This window comes from Choloepus didactylus, chromosome 2 (assembly GCF_015220235.1).
Source record: "Choloepus didactylus isolate mChoDid1 chromosome 2, mChoDid1.pri, whole genome shotgun sequence".
Taxonomy (NCBI): Eukaryota; Metazoa; Chordata; class Mammalia; order Pilosa; family Megalonychidae; genus Choloepus; species Choloepus didactylus.
The window spans coordinates 232,657,537-232,677,039 of NC_051308.1; the positions used below are offsets into that span (position 1 = coordinate 232,657,537).

Here is a 19,503-nt window from a genome sequence, read left to right on the forward strand (position 1 = left end):
CAAGGGAAACAGGTGGAGACGCTGTTCCAGGCAGAGGGAACAGCAGAGGCAAAAGGCCGGGGGATGGGAAGGAGCGTGGCTTGTCCCTAGACCGGCCCGCCCGGCTGGTGGGTGGTGGGTGCCAGCCTACAAGTCAAAGGGCCTGGCGCCAGCACCTCACTCCAACAGTAAAACGGGTGCAGCTGTGCTCTCCCGGGGCGCTGCAAGGATCCAACAGCATCTTGCACATTCACAGCCCGGCCGGGCCCGCAGCCCCCCCACCCCTCTGCACCCTCACATGGGCTGGGGGATAGAGACGTCAGCCCATGCACTCTCAGGGAGCAGCGCTGCCCAGCAGCACACACCCAGCAACCTGCAGGCCGTCAGCCTGTCCCCAGTAAGGTTTTTTTTTTTTAAATTAAGATGCAACAATCATCCCACAGCCGGCTTCCCCCTCCAGCAATCGGTGAAAATGAACTCCAGACAACTGGATTAGACTTTGAAGGTGGCGATCTAGATAATGAACACGGAGGATGCGGTGTTGACACAGGCCCTGGTGAGCTACATTACTATTTAACAGGCCTTGCTGCTGCCTCCGCTGGGATCAAGGAGCTGAACAAGCAGCCGGTGGGTGAGCGTAAAATCCAGTCAGGCCACGGGCATGTGCTCCACAGGGGAGACGATGAGCGAGGTTAGGGACCTGCGGGGCAAGAGGCATGAGCCAGGCCAAGTGCATCCTGATGGAGACAGCCCAGGGGTGGGTCCAACTCAGAGCTCCCTGCCTTTCACTCAGAAGCGTCCAGGCCACTCAGCACCCTGCACACCACCGGCTGCTTCCAGCCTGATTTCCGGCTCACTTGCCTTCTCTGCTTGGAGCACCCTCCCCTGCTTCCCCTCTTCCTTCAACCATCACATCCCACTCACCTGCCCAGCCTCAGCTCAGGGGTCCTGTCCTCCAGGACACCTTCCCAGATGGGTCCTGCCCCTGTCCCATCCTTCAGCTGGGTCTGGCACCTGTTCTCCCTCCCCTGGGCCTTCAGACCTAGGCTTGCCCCATCCCACAGGTCTCATCCCGCTGGGCCAATTGACAGTCCTGGGTCTGTCTCCCTGCACGAGACCCTGAGCTCCTGGAGAGCCAAGACCAGTCTTATTCATTTCCCTCCCTCTGCACCTTACACGAGGCCCTAGAAAATCAGAGACACTGAAAACATCCATCGTTCATCCACCATGACCACTTACTAACAAGCCCTTGCTGTGTGCCAACCACACGAAACAAAGATGCACAGTCCCGGTCCAGGCCTGGGGGAGGTGCTGGCGGGACGCACAAGCACATAAACAAATGTGAGCTCCCCGAGTTACACGCAACAGGACAGAAAACTGGGTGGCACAATGCAGCCACAGGAGACTGCACTAAAGGCACAGACCCTGCAGCTAGATGCCCGCGTTCAAATCCCGACTCTGCCACTTTCTAGCTGTGTGACCTTGGGAAAGTTAATTACCCTCTCTGTACCTCTGTTTCCTCATGTAACATGGAAATAGTAACATTCATCTCTTAGGATTATTTGAGGATGAAATGGATTAAAATGTATAAAGTACATAAACCCATGCCTGGTCCACACTAGGCACTCAATAAATGTTATTATTACTTCCTAGGTGGGAGAAATCAAAAAAAGGAGCTAATGCAATCCCTAGATTAACCCCTTCTTTCCTTACCTTTGAGCCACAGCCACCCTAGCCAGGCCCTCAGACAACAATATCCTTGAGTATCTCAACTCCCTACAGGGGGCTCTCTCCAGCCTGGGAGTGGGGGGACCCATCCCTGCTGGTAGGGGAGTAGGGGACACCCTCTCCTTAGCCCTTGCTCAGGGTGAGCCATCCTGCCGCAGACCACTGCACCTTTCCCGGCCAGGCAATGTCTGCAGGTGCCCAAGCCCCGGGTGCACCCAGCCTCAGGCCGTTGCTTTCCCACCTGCCTGGTAGAGTGGCAGAGGCGGGCACGGGCACCGAGGTGAGCTGGAGCGGGAGCAGGCAGCACTCATTAGCTGCAGCCCGGCTGAGCCTTCCCAGCCCGGTGGGCGCCGCGCAGGGCGGTTTCCTCCTGGTTCTGAGCAGCGTGAGCCACAGCGTCGTTAACTCTGCACCGCGAGCACCTTGCTACCCCGCCGGGCGATTGTGTGTACCGGAGGCGAGCTGTGCGCTGCAACTTTTCCGCTTCCCGGGCTGTGGCAGGGGCACCCCCTCCCACCCCACCGGCGCCCTCCACGGATGCAGGGCAGGGGGAAGGCCATATCGACCTCTTCAGAGCGGCCGGTCCAGACTAACCTGGAGGCATCGCAGCCTCCGGCCGGAGCCTAGTGGCAGCCCGGCCTCAGGACAGCCCGGCAGGAACTAAGCTAAGCGCCAGGGGCTGGGCAGGACCACAGGGCGGCGGGTGAGGGGCAAGGACGAGTGTGAGCTGCGCAGGGCCCCGCCCGGCAGCCCCGTCCTTCCCTTCGTCCCTCTGTCTCTCCTGCTCCAAGAGCAGCCATCAGCAAGAGGAGGCCTTCCTTCCAGGGAGCGGGAGGCTGGGCCGGCCCACCCCATTGGCTGAGCCCCCTCGACACGAGGAGCTCCATTTTCCAAATAAGCCGCGTGTAGAGGAACAAGGATTTCCATCAGCCCATAACCACGATCCCGAGTGCTCACGGCCCTGCCTGCCGCCTGCGGGGCCCTGGGTGCAGCCGCCCTTTCCCACAAACGCCCTCGTGCAGCCGCACAGTCACGCTGCAAGGCGCACACATCATCCCATTGTACAGATGAACTGGCTGAGGCCCAGGGGGCAAGGGGGTTTGTCCGCAGTTACACAGCCGGGCAGGGGCAGGGCGGGGTCCCATCTGTGGCAGCCCAGGGGGACTGCAGCCCTTGATGACTTCTCCCCTCCAGAAGGTCTGCCAGGAGAGCCTGGGGCACATGGGGCCCTGCCCTCACCAACTCCGGGCCCTGCTGCCCAAGCCTCCTCCCTCCCGCAACCCCCACAATCCCCAGGCAGACGCTGCTTCTGGGCTCCCAAGGCCCCTGCCTGTGGTTCTGGAGTCCTGTGGCCTCCTGACCGTGGCAGACCATCCCTCCTCGGCAGCACCTCTCAGTTCCCAGCCTGCCTCCTCTCTCTCCCTCCTGTTTCCCCTGCTGGCCGCACTGAGTCCCTCTGGTCAACAGGGAACCTGAGGGCCCCACCTTCCTTTCCCATCCTCTCTCTGCCTCCTGGCTTCTTCGTGTCTCTGTACTGACTTTCCCTGTACCGAGGGGGGGCTGTGTCTCACCCATCAGACTGGAGACCCCCCAAGGGCAGCGGCTGAGTCTCCATTCCCCCCTGCCTAACTCGGGCGCCCAGTGCATGGGGCCCCTGGCTGGGTGCATCTGTTCACCCCATTCTCCTCTAGGGGCGGGGTCAGACCTGTGTCTGGGTGTTAGCAGTGGAGAAGCTTAGAGGGGACAATGCTAGGCTGCTCAGGGACGGGGACCCCAGGGACAGCAGGCCAAGGGGTCAGAGATGAAGCACCGTCCCTCCTTTTGCTAAACAGCCCGAGACCCAGGTCTGTCAGGGGCCCAGGCAAAGCCTGCTTGCTTGGCTTCCTCTCAGAGGGCAAGGAGGTGAAAAGCCCTCGGAGGGGAGTTCCAAGGTGAGGGGGTAGCAGGGCAGCTTCCAAAGGGATCAGAAGCTGGAGAAGGAGTCTGTATAATTGCTCAGGGGCCCCTGCACATGCAGCTCCACCCAGGAGAGAGAGGGCCAAGAAATCAGCCACCCTGGGGAAGCAGTTTCCGTCCCTTGTGACACTTTGCCGACCCCACCCCAGAGCTAATCCCCCGTGGCCCAGCAAGGACAAAGCTCCAAGAAGCCTCGGTGCCATCTCCCAGGCATGGGGTGGGTACTGCTCAAGCAGGCCCTGCAGGGAGGCATCCCAGGGACAGCCCAGGAGACACAATGAGCCCCCAGCCCTATTCTCCACAAAGGACAATGAGGGCTCAAAACCCAAACCCAGTTTTACACCCGGCACTGCCTCTTGACCCACTGGCTGAGGTCACCAGTGCCAGGTTCTAGTGACCCCCACCTCCCCTTCCCCACAGCCACCGTGGCCCTCAGATATCCCCAGCAATGGCCCAGGTCAGGCGCTGTGACTTTATCTTACTCAGTGAACGAGAGGACACTGGGGAGGGTCAAGGGCAAACCAACGCTCACGAAAGGGAGCCAGCACCCAGCTGGCGAGTGGCAGATCGAACACCAGAGCCAGGTTTGCTCAGCCCCAAAGACAGCAGCACCGGCCTCCACAAACCAGAAAGCAGGCAGGGCAGAGTAGGGGCCATGACCCTCGGTTCTGGATCTCACCCACCCAGCTCAGACCCAGCTCAGGCCCCCTGAGATTTCCCGGCTCCCAAACACCAGTGGGGGGCCTGCCTCGCTGGTAAGTGTCCACTTGTAGCTGAGCAGCAGCTAACCAAGGAGGCAGACCAAGAGCTCCCCCTTGAGTGGGCACACTGGGGCCTGCCTGCTCCAACCAAGATCTAGACCCAAAGCCCCGCTCTGGACCTGGCGGCGGCTCGTTCTAAATTATGAATCCAAACAAATCAGCTGGCCATAAACATCACGAAAATTCCACCCGGGGAGTTGCTCCCAACTCACATACCAGCCCCCAGAACGGACCCTGGGGCATGAGAGGCCAGAGGTGGTGGTCCGTGGCAGATGTGGGCCCAGGCTGGGCCAGAAATGAGCCCCCAGGGCCAGTCCCCATCAGAGGCAGGGGCAGCACTCCCCATGGAGCAGGGCAGGACACAGTGCCTGACGCGCCAGCCTCCAGGACGGCTATGTCCACACTGGCCGCACCCTCAGCACAGCCGGGCTCCGTGGGTAAAGTCCAAGAACAGGGAGCCCCGTCCCCAGTCCCACTCCCACAGGCAGCAATGGACACACGTCAGGACCCGGATCGCAGCCCATTGCAGGCCCAGGGAGGTGGGGCAGTGGGCAGGGCCCAGCAGACTCCGTCTGGCTCAATCCCTGAGACCCAGCTGGGTGCTGAGAAGGGTCCACAAGGGTGTGCAGGGCAGATGGCCCCATGGGCCGGGGCCACGAGCCACAAAGCCCACCAGTACCTGAGTCTGCAGAGTGGTGGCATCCAGGACGGTGACCCAGGACCCACAGCTGGCCCACACAGCATCCTCCAGGCTCAGCAGTGTGCGGACTGGCCCTGGCCCCACGGTCAGGCACACAGGAGGGCACTCTAGGTCCCACGGGACTCCTCCTGGAGGGAGAAGGGGGAAGCGGGTCAAGATGGCAGGGGGCACACGGGGCAGGGGCCAGGGCTCCTCTTGCCCTTGGAACTGGCAGGGTCCAGCCTGGCTCAGCAGCACCCTCCTGCCCCTTCCCAAGGCCCTTCCCCCTCCTTCCAGCTAGATTAGGGGCTGTTTCATCTGCCTCTAACTCCCACCATTTATGTTCCACCCCCTTGGAGACCAGGCCCCCAGTTCATTCATTCTTCCTTCCTTCCCCTTCCTCTCCCCTCCCTCCCTCCCTCCATCTCCCCCTCTCTTTCTCCCTCTCCCTCATTCATTACACACACACTTAGCAAGCACCTCCTCTATCCCAGGCCATGCCCTGGACGCTGTGAAGACAGAGGAATCTAACATGGCTCTAGCCCCCAAGGAAATCCCCAAAGGTAGGAGAAACCAACGGGTAACAAGAGTCACCCTACAAGGCAACACGTGCAAATGGCCAGGTGTACAAATGGGGCCTTGAGCACTGCTGTGGCAGAAGGGACTAAGTGCTGCACAGCGGAAATCCAGGGAGGCTTCTCAGAAGAGGCAACTTCCACGCAAGGCCAGGCCACGAAGGCAGCACGGTACATGCGAAGTGTCCTGGACTAAGAGTCAGGAGACTTGGGTCTGGCCCTGGTTCTGCTACCAACTCACTAAGGACTTTGAGTACCTTTCTCTCCTTCCCAAGGCCTCAGTTTCCCCATCTGTAAAATGGGTGCAGGGTGGTGGTAACGAGACTGTCTCTGAGGACTTTTCTGACACCATGGCTTACGTATCTAGACTGAATCTTGCCTTCCCATCCACTCCAAGGTCTCTGAGAACCTTCCTCCTCCAGCGGTGCCACCGCCCCTAGGACAGGAGGGATCAGGTTGTAGGAGCCATTCAGTCCCTGTGGGTGGGCAGGCCAAGGGACCTGGATGGGCACTGAGTAAGGTCTCCCCTCCCCACACCCCAGGGATGCTCAGCTCCTCCAAGAACCACTTCCCCTGCCTTCCGAATGGTAGTTATCGAAGTTGATTTTTCTCTGAAGTCACACCCGATGCCACACAAAACCCCAGTGGTTGCCCTGCCTTGCTAGTGTGCCAGGTGGGAAACAGGGTTGAAGAGGAAGCCGGGGCCTATCCCAGGACAGCCTAGGACATGCAACACCCTGGAGGTGTAGGAGAAGTGGCTGGGACCTGGGAGGCAAAATGGGGGGGGGGGGCAGCTGCCAGTTTGTCATCACCCTGCCACCCCCACCCCACCCTCCACTGGTTCTGCAGTTTCATCACAGACCCTCCCTCCCTGAGCCAGCTGCTGGGGCTCGGTGCATGGGGCGGTGTGACGACACATGAGGAGCCACCAGGATACACGACCAAAGTTGCTGCCTGGGCTGGGGGTGGGGGAGCCCACAGGGACAGACCACATCGGCCCCCATCCCCAGGCCAGGCCTGGCCCCAGCCTTCCCTCTCTTTACCCTCCTCCACCCATAACCCTCTCACCCTTCTACCTTGCTCAAAATCAGCAGGTTCCCAGCTCAGCTAAGAGCTGGAGAATAAGGAACCCCCTTCCCCAAACCCCCAGCCAGCTCTTCCCAGCCCATGAGCACGTGGGAAGCAGGCTGGGCCAGGGTAGTGGCTGGGGCTCCTGAACTTGTGCCTGAACTTGGGCAGGTGACTGCACCTCTCTGAGCCTCGGTTTCCTCATCCGTAAAATGGGCGTGCTGACCGTGCCTGCGCCTCACTGGATGTTGCAGGATGAAAGCTGATACTGCAGAACACTCAGAACAGCGCTGGCGCAGGTGGTGAGAACCGACAGCTGCTGCTACATGGTGTGAGACCGGTGCCGAGCACCCTTTCCTGGATTATTTCCTTGACTCCCAACCAGCCCGTGTGGTCACTACTATCATCCTCACTTACAGCTGAGAAAACCGAGACAGAGAAGTTGGATAATTCACCCACAACACACGGCTGGACGTATCTGGTGCTCGCTAGTTCTTGTTTGGATCATCTGCCATGACCTGTGGAAGCAGGCAGGCGTGAACTCCACTTGACGGCTGTGACAATGGAGACCCAGGGAGCCGAAAACTTGCACAAAGCCACCCAAGGTGGGACCAACCAAGGGGGACTCAAACCCAGCTCCGCCTCAGGTCCAAGCCTCTGTCCCCATCCCCTGCCTGCTGCCCTCTCAGCTTCCAAGAGGAAGGGGCTCTGGGGCCGGGAGGGATGAGGCCTCCACAGGGGACGCCAGCGCCCACCAGTCACGGGAATGCCAGGCTTTGAGCGCCCTCCAGTGGCCACGGCTGAGTAGTGCTTTGTGGCCAGAAGCTGGAGCTCCTGCAGCCAGAGCTAAGGTGGGGCCGGGACCCTCCCAGGGTAGAAGCAGCTAAGGGATGATGGGACCACGCCCTAAAAACTGGGAAATGGGGGCTCTGCATGGGGGCACAGGAGTGATGGCCGCTGGAGCCCTTGCACCAAGTACTCTGCCCCTTTCTGGCACTGAGTGTCACTTTGGCTGCCCGGGGCGGGGGCTTGGTCAGCTGCCTCTAAGGATCCCACATACACTAACCACCCTCCTCCATTGCCGGGAGTCGCGCAAAATCCTTGGAGAAGCCCTGACTCCAGAAGGGAAGGATAAACTGGGATAAACTTTATTTATAAGAATGCGGTTGTATCAAGAGGTGCACTGGATTGAGTCGGGAATCCCCGAGTGGGGGGCCCGCTGTGCCCTGGGGACCCTGAACAAGAGGCCTCCCCTTCCTCATCTGCACCAGGAGGGACAGAACCTTGTCCTTTTGGGTTCTTCCCAGCCCTCCCATGCCCCGATCCTTCAATTTTCAGATGCAGTCATGGCGTGCTCCGGGCAGGGCCCCGCCCCTTCCACCCCCGCCTGCCCTCCAGTGGCTTGGGTAGGCGCACACGTGTTCCGGAGCACACACCTGCGCTCACATGCCCGCACCCCTTGTGACAGCCCGTTTGGGGCACCGGCAGCTGCACTCATCCCAGACAAGGGAGATGAAGGCCCTGTCTTGGCAAAGGCACCTGCAGAAGGCGAGGGTCCCTCTCCCCCGCCTGCAGGGCCTGGAGTGAAAGTCATCAAGCTGAGAGGGGCCCTGAGGCCAGCCCCTGCCTGGGGAGTAATCACTATGGCAGGAAAGGTGGTGACGGTGGCTCGGGAACAAGCACGAGTCCCTCTCGCCCAGCTCTGCTGAAGCGCTTGTGCGGATTAGCACATCTAACCTTGCCACCACTCTGTGAGCTGGGCTGGCTTCACCCCCTTTTTATGGGTGAGGAAACTGAGGCTCACAGAAGTGGAGCCACAGGCCTGAGCTCTAAGTCTGCAGATCCTGTATCTGCTCCATCACCTGCCTCTTAGAGGGGATGGCCCAGCCCACATGCCTGGCATCAAATTAAACCCCCACCCCCAAGCCTGGTAATGATCTTCTGCCACTCAGAGACGGGGGACAGAGGACGGGATCCCAGGTAGCTCTGTTCAGACATGGGGCTCAGCACACAGGGCAGGGACTGTGCCTGCCCAGCCCACCTCTAGCCCCCAGCAACCTGCTCTGTGCCTGACACTGCATGGGCATAGCATACACATTGAGTGAATGAATGAATGAATGAATGCAGGTAAGCGGAGGCTTCTGGGAGCAGCAGACTGACTGCCATGACCATATACTCTTGGCCTCAGTTTCCCTGTCTGTAAGCTGGGGGTTGGACTCCCAGGCCCCTCCAGATCTGACTCCAGGACTAAGCTAAGTCTCCAGATTAGTTTCTGCCTGTTTTACTTAATATTTCTGATGTCTCCTCTTTGTACTAGCTAAAGTGTGGCCAGGAACGCCAATTTTATCTGGTGTTGGCCTCAGCCAAACCCAGGCAGGATGGTGAGCCTATCACTAAGAACATTCGCAAATACTTCATCTAATACTCTCTCTGAGCTGAGGATAAGGGGTTCTGGATTGTTTGCTTTCTCCAGGAGCTCTGGGCCATCAGGGCAACACCAGAGACAGATCCTGCAAGATTTGCCCAAGAGCAGCTCCCAGTTCTGGCTCTGCCTGCTGGGGTGGGGTGGAGTATCTGAGGGGTATACAAGGCCCCGGTGAGTCCAGAGGAGGGAGGCTGAAGCTAGCCCTGCAGCTGGGCCATGGGCCAGGCTGATGATTTCAGAACCCGGAGAGAGGTGATAGGGAGGAAACCCACACCCTCACACTGTGGGGCAGTTCCTGGGAACCCCCTTTTCTGCACAGGCAGCCTCTGGAGGGTGCCAGGTGAGGCAAGACCTCCCCACAGGCCTCCTGGGCCAGAGTGAGCTGAAGGCTCAGAGTCAGCTATGCAGCTGCCACAGCCTCCACCCCCGTCTCCCTGCCCCACTGGGTCCACCAGCCAGAGGGGGCTCAGTGCTCAGCCAGCCCCCTTCCTAACACTTTCCTCTGCTTCCCATCGCACCTAGACAAGTCCATGGCCCACACACCCACCCGTCTGCTCCCCCCCACTCCCCCTGGCTATTGCCCAGCACAACAGCCTCCTCTCTTGTTTCCCCAACAGGCTAACCTCCCTCCTGCCTCCTGGCCTTTGCACATTCTGTTCCCTCTGCCAAGAACACCATTCCCCCAACTCTTCACTTGCCTGGACACTTCTCCTTCTCCAGGTCTCAGCTTAAGGATCCTGCTCCTTGGAGAGGCCTTCCATGACCATCCACCCCAAGTCCAGGGGGTCAGACCATCACCTGACACCCTGTCCTTCCTTAGTAACCCTCAGTCTAGCCTTAGGCTTGCCTGCTTGTCAACCTAATTCTGTCTCCTTCCATAGACTGTAATGTCCATGAGAACAGGGCCCCCATTATGTTGGCCGCCACTGTATCCATGGTGCATGGTAGGTTTTCAGTAAACATGTGGTGGGCATGTTTGTGAGGTGAGAAAGCTGATGGAGCATCTCAACCTTCTCCTGCAGCCACTCGGCCTCCAGCTCTGCTCAGAGAAGCCAAAGCCCCTCACATCTGGGAAGGGCTCCAGCCTGGAAGGCAGGACACTCGGGCTGTCCCTTAACATCTGGAAAATGGGGCGTGATGTTCAAAAGTCCCCCGTGGCTCTTCTGGTTGTGACAGCTACCAACACCCACCCCAGGCCAAATGCCAGCAGTGAGACCCCAAACCCCTCGCCTCCCAGCCCTGGGGGCCCAAAGACAGGAACCAAGAGGGAAGGGGACAAAGCAACCCAAACTGGGGACTGGGAGGGCTGGGGGTGGGGGCAGGCATGGCTAGCAGAATTTGGTGGGAGCCAGAGGTGGGTGTCCCTTTGAGCAGCCCTTATCCAACGCTCCACAGATTTGAACCATATTTACATTCACATGCACGCTTTCGCTGACGGTGAGAGAATTTTTTTCCCTCCCTCTTCCCCCTTTAATTAAAAACTATAAATGCCTTATCAAAAGCTAATTAAAAATACCAACACAGTGCCAAGTGGCAAAAAAAAATAGCTCAGTACAAATATCCGTTTATAACCCTGCAACGGCTGTGATGACACAGCAATTAGAGCCGCAGTGGAGGGGAAAGGGAGGAAAAATCCACAACCACCGGCCACAGGATGACAGATTCACCAGCCCTTTCTGTGGAGACTGCGTGGCTGCTCCACTCGGCTCAGCCACGAAGCCACTTCACAAAGGCCGGGGACCCCAGCATGCCGTGAGGCTGGGTACCGCCCAGTCACCCCCTCAGCCTCAGCTCCATCGTTGGGCAAGTGGAGGCAATTCTCAAGGGTGTGGCACGGATTAAACAAGATAATGCACACACACCAAGCACTCACCCCAGGCCTGGAGCACAGGAGCTCAAACCCTGCTGCCCTTGCCCTGTAGACGCCATCATTTGTGCCATCGATAGCTCAGTAAAACTAGAGATTGAAATGCTCCCCGCGGCGGAGACTCAGCCTCCCAGGCACCATGCTTCCCTGCCTTCGCTGGGTGGTTTAATCCACTGGCACCCAGAAGCGGTGGGTACTGCCCTGAGCCCATTTCACAGACAAGGGGACCAACACCCAGAGAGGAGAACCCTCAGGCACGGCTGTCATGGTGGCAAAGCCCGAGCTTGCAGCCAGGCCTCTGGGACCCGAGAGCCCTGCTCTTTCCCATTAGGCTCTCCTGCCAGTGGAGCTGCCTATCCTTGCGGAGATCCTCATACAGGGGAACTGAATGGGGCTCGGGGGGCTCCGAGCCCCTCCTGAGCAGAGATTCCCTGACTTGTTTCCGAGCCGCCTCCGTGACCTGCCTCCCACGCTGTGCTGGGTGCACCATCCAGCCCCCGTCGGTGCCCGGGGCTGCCCCACTCCCGCACCCGGCCCCGTCCTCACCGCTGGTCCGAGGGTAGGCGGCGAGGGTCCCATCTTGCAGGCCGGCAAGCAGGTGGGAGGGGCTGTGCCGCAGGCAGAGGACGGGCTGTGGGCCAGGGCTCCTGCAGGCCGCCAGGCACTGGGTGCCCGTGTCCACGCTGCCGTAAACCAGGATGCTGCGGGGAGAGGCCAGGCTGGCGTGACTCACTCGGCCCCCCACCCTGCCCCCCATGCCTTCCTGGGAGAGGGGCCCAGGGATTCCCCAGCTTGGCCAGGCCCCTCCTGTGTGACCCTAGGGAGCTCAGACTTTTACGTCAGTGGCCCTTAGAGGGCAGTGCCACCAGGCATCTGTTACATGGAAGAGGAAGGAGGCAGATCAATGTAGTTGGGAGAATGCTCTTAAAGTCACACAGTCACAAGTTCAAATCCAGATGTGCCACCTTCCAGCCAATGGACCTTGGGCTGCTGAGCCCCAGTTCCCTCTGTAAAGTGGGGCAACGCTGCCTATGTAATGTGGTTGTTGTGCAAAGGAAAGGAGACATGGCAGGATGGCCCTGGCAGAGCACCTCGCACCCCTGCCAGCGGAGCTGGGCACACAAATGTTCCCAGCAGCAGGGGCCACCTTCGCCAACGGTGGGGGGGGGTTGGGCAAAATGGCCCAACTGCCCATCAGTGGGTGAGTGGACAGTAAACAAACTGCAGGATATCCACACAATGGGATAGTATTTGCTGTTGAGAAGGAATGAAGTTCTGATACATGCTATAGGGGAAGGACAAACCTCAGGCAAATTCTGCTGAGTGAAAGAGGCCAGTCACACAAGGTCACACAAGGTCACACACAGTGTGACTCTGCTGATAGGAAACGTCCAGAATAGGTAAATCCATAGGGACGGAAAGCAGACCCGTGGTTGCCAGGGTGGGGGGAGGGAGCAGGGGGTGGTGGCTGCCAATGGGTCCAGGGTTTCCTTTTGGGGTGACAGAAATGTTCTGTAATTAGACAGTGGTGATGGTCTCACAACATTGAGTGTACTAAATGCCACAGAATTGTGTACTTTAAAAATGAATAAAATGGTAGATCTTATGTTACATGAATTTTACCTCAGTTTTTAAAAAAAAGCACCCCCCCAACTCCTCCTAGCTCTAGGCCCCGACCCCAGGTTGGTTGTGCAGAGTGACAGCTTCCTGCTCCTCCCTTTCCATGTGTGGAAATGGGGGGCTACAGCCTCCCCCCACAGTGGGAGCACACAGTAGGTGCTCAGGAAACACATCCTCCCTCCAGGGCTGGAGATGCCGGGAGGGCATGCAGCTCCGGCCCCCACACTCTCCACACGCTCTCCGGGGGCCTGTCCCATCCCAAGGTCTCCATGTATCACCCCCTTCCAATTACCTGGGATGGAAACTCACTCCCACATACACTAGTGGACACCTAAGAATCCAGGCAGGCTAAAGCTCTGGCCGTGGTCCCGCTTACTGCGAGTATTTTGCAGACTTGCCAGCTCCTGGCATATTAAAGACGGAAATCCCCCACCCCCCCATCTCATCCCCAGAGAGGGGAACTGAGGCTGCAGGTAAAAGAACACTGTGGACTGGAGGCCTTACATGCACAAAGTCTCAGGGGGCTCTCGCAGCTGCCCTGCAGGGTGAGACTGGAATTCCCACTTTACAGAGGATAAACTGAGGCTCAGGGTGGTTCAAGGGTGTGGCTGAGGACCCACAGGGAGGAAGTGGTGAGCCGAGATTCAAGCCCAGAGCCTCTGATGCCAAAGCCAGCATTGTCCCTGGTGTGCCACAGTGCCTGGGGAGGGGGCCACATTTGCTCCAAGCAGCCCCTGAAGGGTCTGGGTAAAAGGGCAAGCACCCTGACCTGTGGCAGCTCTGGTCCCCACCCTCCTGGTGATGCTCAACCAGGGCCAGAGAATGCTGGTGGGAGGCAGGCAGGGAGGGCAAGCAAGAGGACCCCCCACCTCTCAGCCCCTCCTCCTCAGACCCCTCACCTGCCATCCTGGAGCCCGAGGCAGATGGTTGGACGCACTGCAGCCAAGGGGTCAGCCGCTGTCCGGCTCTCGTCTCCACCTTCCTCCTCCTCCTCTGGCTCTGGAATGTACTCCATGCAGAGCACAGGGGCCGCCAGCGGGAAGGACTTGACGGTGCGGGGTGAGGGCCGGTTCAGGGAGAAGATCTCCACCTGGCCCCCTGAGCCCTCCTGCCCGCCCCCGACCTGGGTGCAGAGACCCGGAGAGGCCATCAGGTGGGAACCCATGGGAGCAGAAGGGGGCTTAGCCTCTGCCTTCCCAGGGACCCCAACCCAAGCTTCTCCTTGCCACTGGGGCTGGATGTCGGCGGGGGGAGTGGCCCTCGCTTGCCTACCCACAGCCTGTAGTCTCTGAAGGTCACTCATCTCCAGCTGCCATGGCCACAAATGAGCCTCAAGGCCCAAAGGAAATCAGGTAAGGAGGTAAGATGGACTAGATCCTCAATAGGCTTTCTATTTCCTTGTCTTTAGGGTGACGACCAATAAATAGTGAGCATCTCCTCTATTTCTTTAAAACGTCCTTGTCTGTCTTGTTTGCTGTTTTATTCCTGTGTCTAGCACATGGTAGGCACTCAGTATATACTTGCTGGATGGATGGACAGAAGGAAGGAAGGCTAGATAGAAGGGTGAGTGATGGATGGATGGATGGATAGAAAGATGGACAAAGAGTGGGTGGGTGAGTGGATGGATAGATGAGTGGGAGGAAGGAAGGAAGGAAAGAAGGAAAGAAGGAAGGAAGGAAGGAAGGAAGGAAGGAAGGAAGGAAGGAAGGAAAGAGAGTGGTAGATGGAAAGAAGCTTGGATAGATAGAGGGGAGGGTAATGGATGAGTAGATGGAAGGGGGTGGATGGATGGATGGACGGATGATACACCATGTACTAGATACTGGGAAATAGTGAAGAACAGATCACCATCAAAAGGGACATTTGGGCTGGACTTTGAAGAGTAAGCCAAAGTTTTCCTGCCTGAGCACCTAGAGGAGAGAATAAGCAGGGAGAGTTAAAGGACGGCTAGAGGGTGGTGAGACCGGAGTCTTACCAAAGGCACCTCTTTGGACCAAGAGAGGCTTTGCCAGGAACCCAGAGGGTCGAGAGGTCAGCCGTCACAAGCCCTGCTTCCTGACCCGGAGAGCAGACCCTGCCAGCCAGGCTCTCTCCACAGCTCCCCCGTCATTCCCTTCACATGTCCTCTGGTGTTCTGTTTGTCCCTCCCTCCTCCCCCGACGGTGAGCTCTGTGGGACAGGGCCTCGTCTGCCTTGTCCCCGTTGCACCTCCCGACTGCGAGCACAGTGCCTGGCACCAGAGTCCAGGATGCCCTTGCTGGATGCAGGTGGAGGCAGGGCCTGCAGGCAAGTGGCTTTCTCCAGCAGCAGCCCCCCAAGAGCACCCTCCCTGCTTCTGTCCTGAAGCCCTGGTGGGCATGGAGGTACTCACCCAGAGGTAGCCTTGTGGAAGAGAGGTGCTGACCGCTGAAAAGCCCAGAAGGGGACAGTTGACGGGGCTGTGGACGAGGGCTCCAAGCTGCAGAGACAACCGCACACATGGGGTTAAGTGTCAAGGTGCCTGAGATGCCAAAATTGGGCAGCAGGACCTTTGTCTGACATCCTGGAGCAGTCACTGACCATCTGCAGCAGAACCACTTGGCGTGGGGGTGGGCGGTGGGGATAAATCTGCAAACCCCTGGGCCCCCATCCAGACCATGAATGAGATTCCCTGAGGGCAGGGGCTGGAAAGTGACGTTTCACAGGGTCCAGGCAGTTCTTGTATGCTGGTGTTTGACCATCACTCTCCTGGTACTTCTGGCTAGAAGGTACCTGAACGATGCTCTGTGCCAGCCCGGGGTTTTCCATGCTGGATGGCTTCCAGATAAGATTTGTTGACAACTGCTAATCCCACCTCTCTGTGCGGTCCACCAAGGGCCCTGGACCGGCCTGAGGCCACGGGGAAGGTGAGTGACAGCCTGGCTGGAACCCCTAATCCCACCTCTCTGTGCGGTCCACCAAGGGCCCTGGACCGGCCTGAGGCCACAGGGAAGGTGAGTGACAGCCTAGCTGGAACCCAGCCTCCTTCCTATCTTTCTGCATTCCTCCAAAGGTACACATGGATGAGGGAAAAGGACGCTAAAGGTCCCGTTCCTCCCCACCCCAATGCAAGAACTGCTCTGAAGACAAGCCCAGCAAGACCAGGGTGGATGGGTCATGGGCCTCTGTCTAATCAGCTCAGCTGAAGACAGATCCTGCTGTCACTGAGAGCCCCGGCTGCTTTGCCCCCTGCACCTGCTGCCCCAACCCCATGCTCGGTGGCCTCTCTGAGGCCTGTTTCCTGAGCTAGCCCCACTGGTCTCTCCCAGCCAGCACAGTAGTGCAAGGAGACGGACCGGCCTGGCAGTGCTTGCGTCCCAGACAGACCAAAGGGGAAGGCACTGCATGGGGAAAGCTGGAGGGCGGCTGAAGGGGGAGGGATGCAGCCCACCCCCAGACCCTCTGCCAGGCAGGCGCTGCCCTCTGCTTGTGCAGATGGCAAGACCAGGCAGGCCCTGGCCCTGATGGGATATTCTAGTAAAATTTCTAATGGCCACAGGGGAGGTAGCCCAAAGAGTTCTTCTCCATGCCCCTCATTGAATAGTCAGCAATTTTGAAGCTCAGAGAGGGGATGTGACTGGCTTAAGGACACATAGCAAGTTAGTGGCAAAGTTTTGACTCCTGATCCTGTGTTCTTTCTCCTTCTGGTGAATCCTACCCAGAAGCCAGGCTGGAGGCATCCACACGCTGGGGCCCACTTCTGCCTGGCTGGGAACGTGGGTCTAGACATCCAGGGGCCAGGGGCTTCCCTACACCTGGCCTCCTGGGCACCCTCAGGGCCCTGCTCCTGTCCTTTTTTGCTTCTTGGTGGGCTGTGTCCAGCTGCTGGTGCTTAACCCTTTCTGCCAGGCTCCTGCTCCTTCCCTCACTCACAGAAGGAGGAGGGGGCAACTGTAGCCCTGGCTCACATGTTTCCATGGCAACTCCAGTGAGCCCTGATGTCAGTGGAGTCTACAAAGCTTGAGTCCAAGACAATGACAAAAACTCAAACCGCTCCTTCAACAGGCAAAGCCCTGGACCCAGAAGTCCTGCGCATGGCGGGAAGCCGGCCCCACAGAAACCAAGGTGCTCCATGGGCAGAGGAGAGCAGGGGATGTTGGTGAGGGTGGGTGATCCCAAGCAACGTGGTTCCTTGTCTGTAAAGTGGGACACTGACAGTCCTCGTCAGGATGGTCCTGGGTGCTGAAGGGACAGGCAGGGTGAGGCACCCAGCAGCAGCTACCCTTAGCAAGGACTTCTGGGGGCTGCTCCAGCACTTCACAAGCATTAACTCATTTAACCGTCACAAAAACCTTATGAGGGAGGGATGGTTACAGAGGAGGTAACTGTGGCCCAGAGTCGGGAGATAAGGTACCCCACAAAGAGCAGTTCCGACTAACGGAGGTCAGCGGAGGTCTCAAGCAAGGCTGCCTGGTGAGAGCACCAAGCCCAAGCTAGCCTGGCCTGAGCCTCTGCAGGTCTGGGCTACAGCGCCCCAGCCCCTCAAGATGTTCCCATTTGGAGGCACGTCAGAGAGCAGCAGCCCACCCCCTTCCCCAGCTGGGTCCCTAAGCTGGACCTCAGTCCATCCAGGACCGCGGGTTTGCGCTGAGCTCTCCCTTTGCCACCTACTGCCCCCACCAGGGATAGACCTCCACTTTGGATGGAGTCAGAGGTCCAAGAAGAATCTTCTGACACCTTAGCAGTCAAGCCTCAAAACCCTCCCAAACAGACCCCAGAGGCCTCCATTTCCTTAGGACCGAAACGCACTCAGACATTTGCTTCCGTCATTGGTCTGTGAGTCCACCTCACATGAACCCCATCACTGAGGGCTCACAACTCGGCCAGGAGGCACCATGGCTGCCCCATTTTAACACTGAAGACACAGCTGGGACACGGAGGTGAAACTGCATTCCTGACGTCACATGGCTGGGATGTGGCAGGGCTGGGATTCAAACCCATAGCAGGGTGATGTTCCTTCCACTGTCCCAAGCAGCTCCCCTATGGGTCAGAGGCCTAGTGGGGTCCAGCATGAGCGAGGGCCAGGGACAAGACCAGTCATCGTCAACACCGAGGAGGGAGATGTACCTTCCTTCAGCCCCTGGCGCCCTTGTTCCCATCGAGGGAAAGAACCAACACACCCTCACCCAAAGCACTGACATTGTCTATACTGGGAAAGTGTGCTGGAGCCAGCCAGTCCCGTGGCTTCCTGGAGAAACAGACTCTGCCCCTGGCCCTCATGAAGCCAACCTTGGAGCCCCAAAGTCACCTGCAAATGGAATGGCCCAGGCCCAGGCAGCCACCAACGTGCTTGCATCTGTCCCCTAAGACATTTGCTGCCAGGGCAGAGCTGATGGGCACATGTGCCTGGGTGGGCAGCAGACACTGGCAGAGGGGTCGTGGGGTCTTGGAGCCTAGCAAATGGGGAAGGGCAGGCTCTGGGAGGTCCCTCAGGGGCTCTGCAGGCCCATTTCCCATGGAGACTCCTCACAGCCCCCTCTGCCAGCCCAGGGGCTCCTCTGGAGCCAACAGGAGGGGCCTGGGAGTGGCTGAGGGATGCTTCTGGCCTACAAGTCTCTGGCCCTTGACCCCCATGTGCGAGGTGGCAGAGGACGCAGCCTGGGTGGTGGCTTCTCCCAGGGAGGACATGGAGGCGGCGGGTCTGACCTGTCAGGGCTCAGTCTGGGTCCAAATTCCCAAGAGGCCCAAGGCCCTGGGAGAAGACAAGAGATCTATTCCCCACCACCCAAGTCACCCCAGAGGTCAGCCTTCTCCACCTTGGCCAGGTGAACCCCCAGCAGGGTGGACCCCAAACAATCACAACTCCAAGGGCTCTGGCCTCCTCCCCAGGGCCCATAGGCCATGCTGGGAAGGAGCGTGCAAGACTCAGCAGGCCTCCCCATCAATCAGCAACCAAGGACTGACCCCCGACAAAGATCAGCCTCCCCAGAGCCTTCCAGAAGTGAGCGGGCTCCTGGCCTCCCCTCTGCAGTGTGTGATGGGAGACCCGACAACGTGGACACACAAGGGCCAAGCCCACGGCGAGAGGAAGGAGTGGGTGCTTCCCGGCTGACAGTGGACTAGTGCCTGCTCCTGCTTCGGCCTCACCCTCCTCGACTACGAGTGTGGCTGGGAGGATTCGAGCTAACAGCCGGAGCCACCCCCAGACGCCTGGTGGAAGGGTTTGCCACCATAGTGTCAGCATCAAACACTGTCAAGTCATATCCCTTCTATTATCTTGTTATCCTTGCAACTGTTAACTGAGCACTGGTCACGGACGAGTCAGGCTCGGTGTTCCGCGTGGCCGTGGCCTGTCTCTCTCACTGAATCCCTGGCTCAGCCTGTGGCCCGGGAACCACCACACTCCCCACCGATATCAGCCTCCCGGCGTCCAGCCAAAAACCTGGGACACCCTTCCTCTCCTTTGCCTTCAGCCTTCACCTCCCCTATTACCTACCCAGCCCGTCCTACACCAGGACACAACCCAAATACGCCCCATCTGCCCTGCCCCACTGCCTCCACCAGGGCCTGGACGAGGGTGAATTTAAGGGCTCGCCAGAAAACTCAGGAGCCAAGAGAGATAATATTTTAATGCATTTTTTAAAAATCAAAATTAATGCAAAAAAATCTATGAGGAACAAATATTAAATTGTTAAATAAAGACAGGACCCAACTCTGCACTTACACTACCCTGCCTCACCTGCCTCACCCTAATCCCGGTCCTTTAGTTACAAAAAAAAAACAGCTGAACCTCAGGCCATAGTTGGCCAATTTCATTTTTATTTAAATATTGCATTAAAATAGAATTCATCCTGATGATTGAGATTTTTGGTGCTTGGGGAGAGTGC

At 58.5% G+C, this 19,503-nt stretch overlaps 1 protein-coding gene across 12 annotated transcripts in view; it reads right to left on the reverse strand.

Annotated features, from left to right (window-relative positions):
• ARHGEF10L (Rho guanine nucleotide exchange factor 10 like) overlaps positions 1 to 19,503 on the reverse strand; it is a 167,741-nt gene that overhangs the window by 23,907 nt on the left and 124,331 nt on the right. For 6 of the 12 annotated variants that reach the window (XM_037828367.1, XM_037828366.1, XM_037828371.1 and 3 more), the window contains 4 exons: positions 15,030 to 15,116; positions 13,558 to 13,781; positions 11,585 to 11,739; positions 5,104 to 5,252 (listed from right to left, as the gene is read on the reverse strand). In XM_037828367.1, coding sequence (XP_037684295.1) covers positions 5,104 to 5,252; positions 11,585 to 11,739; positions 13,558 to 13,781; positions 15,030 to 15,116 — 615 coding nt within the window. Of the gene's footprint in view, positions 1 to 5,103; positions 5,253 to 6,057; positions 6,115 to 11,584; positions 11,740 to 13,557; positions 13,782 to 15,029; positions 15,117 to 19,503 lie in introns of all 12 variants that reach the window. The other 6 variants (XM_037828364.1, XM_037828365.1, XM_037828362.1 and 3 more) reach the window with 2 other exon arrangements.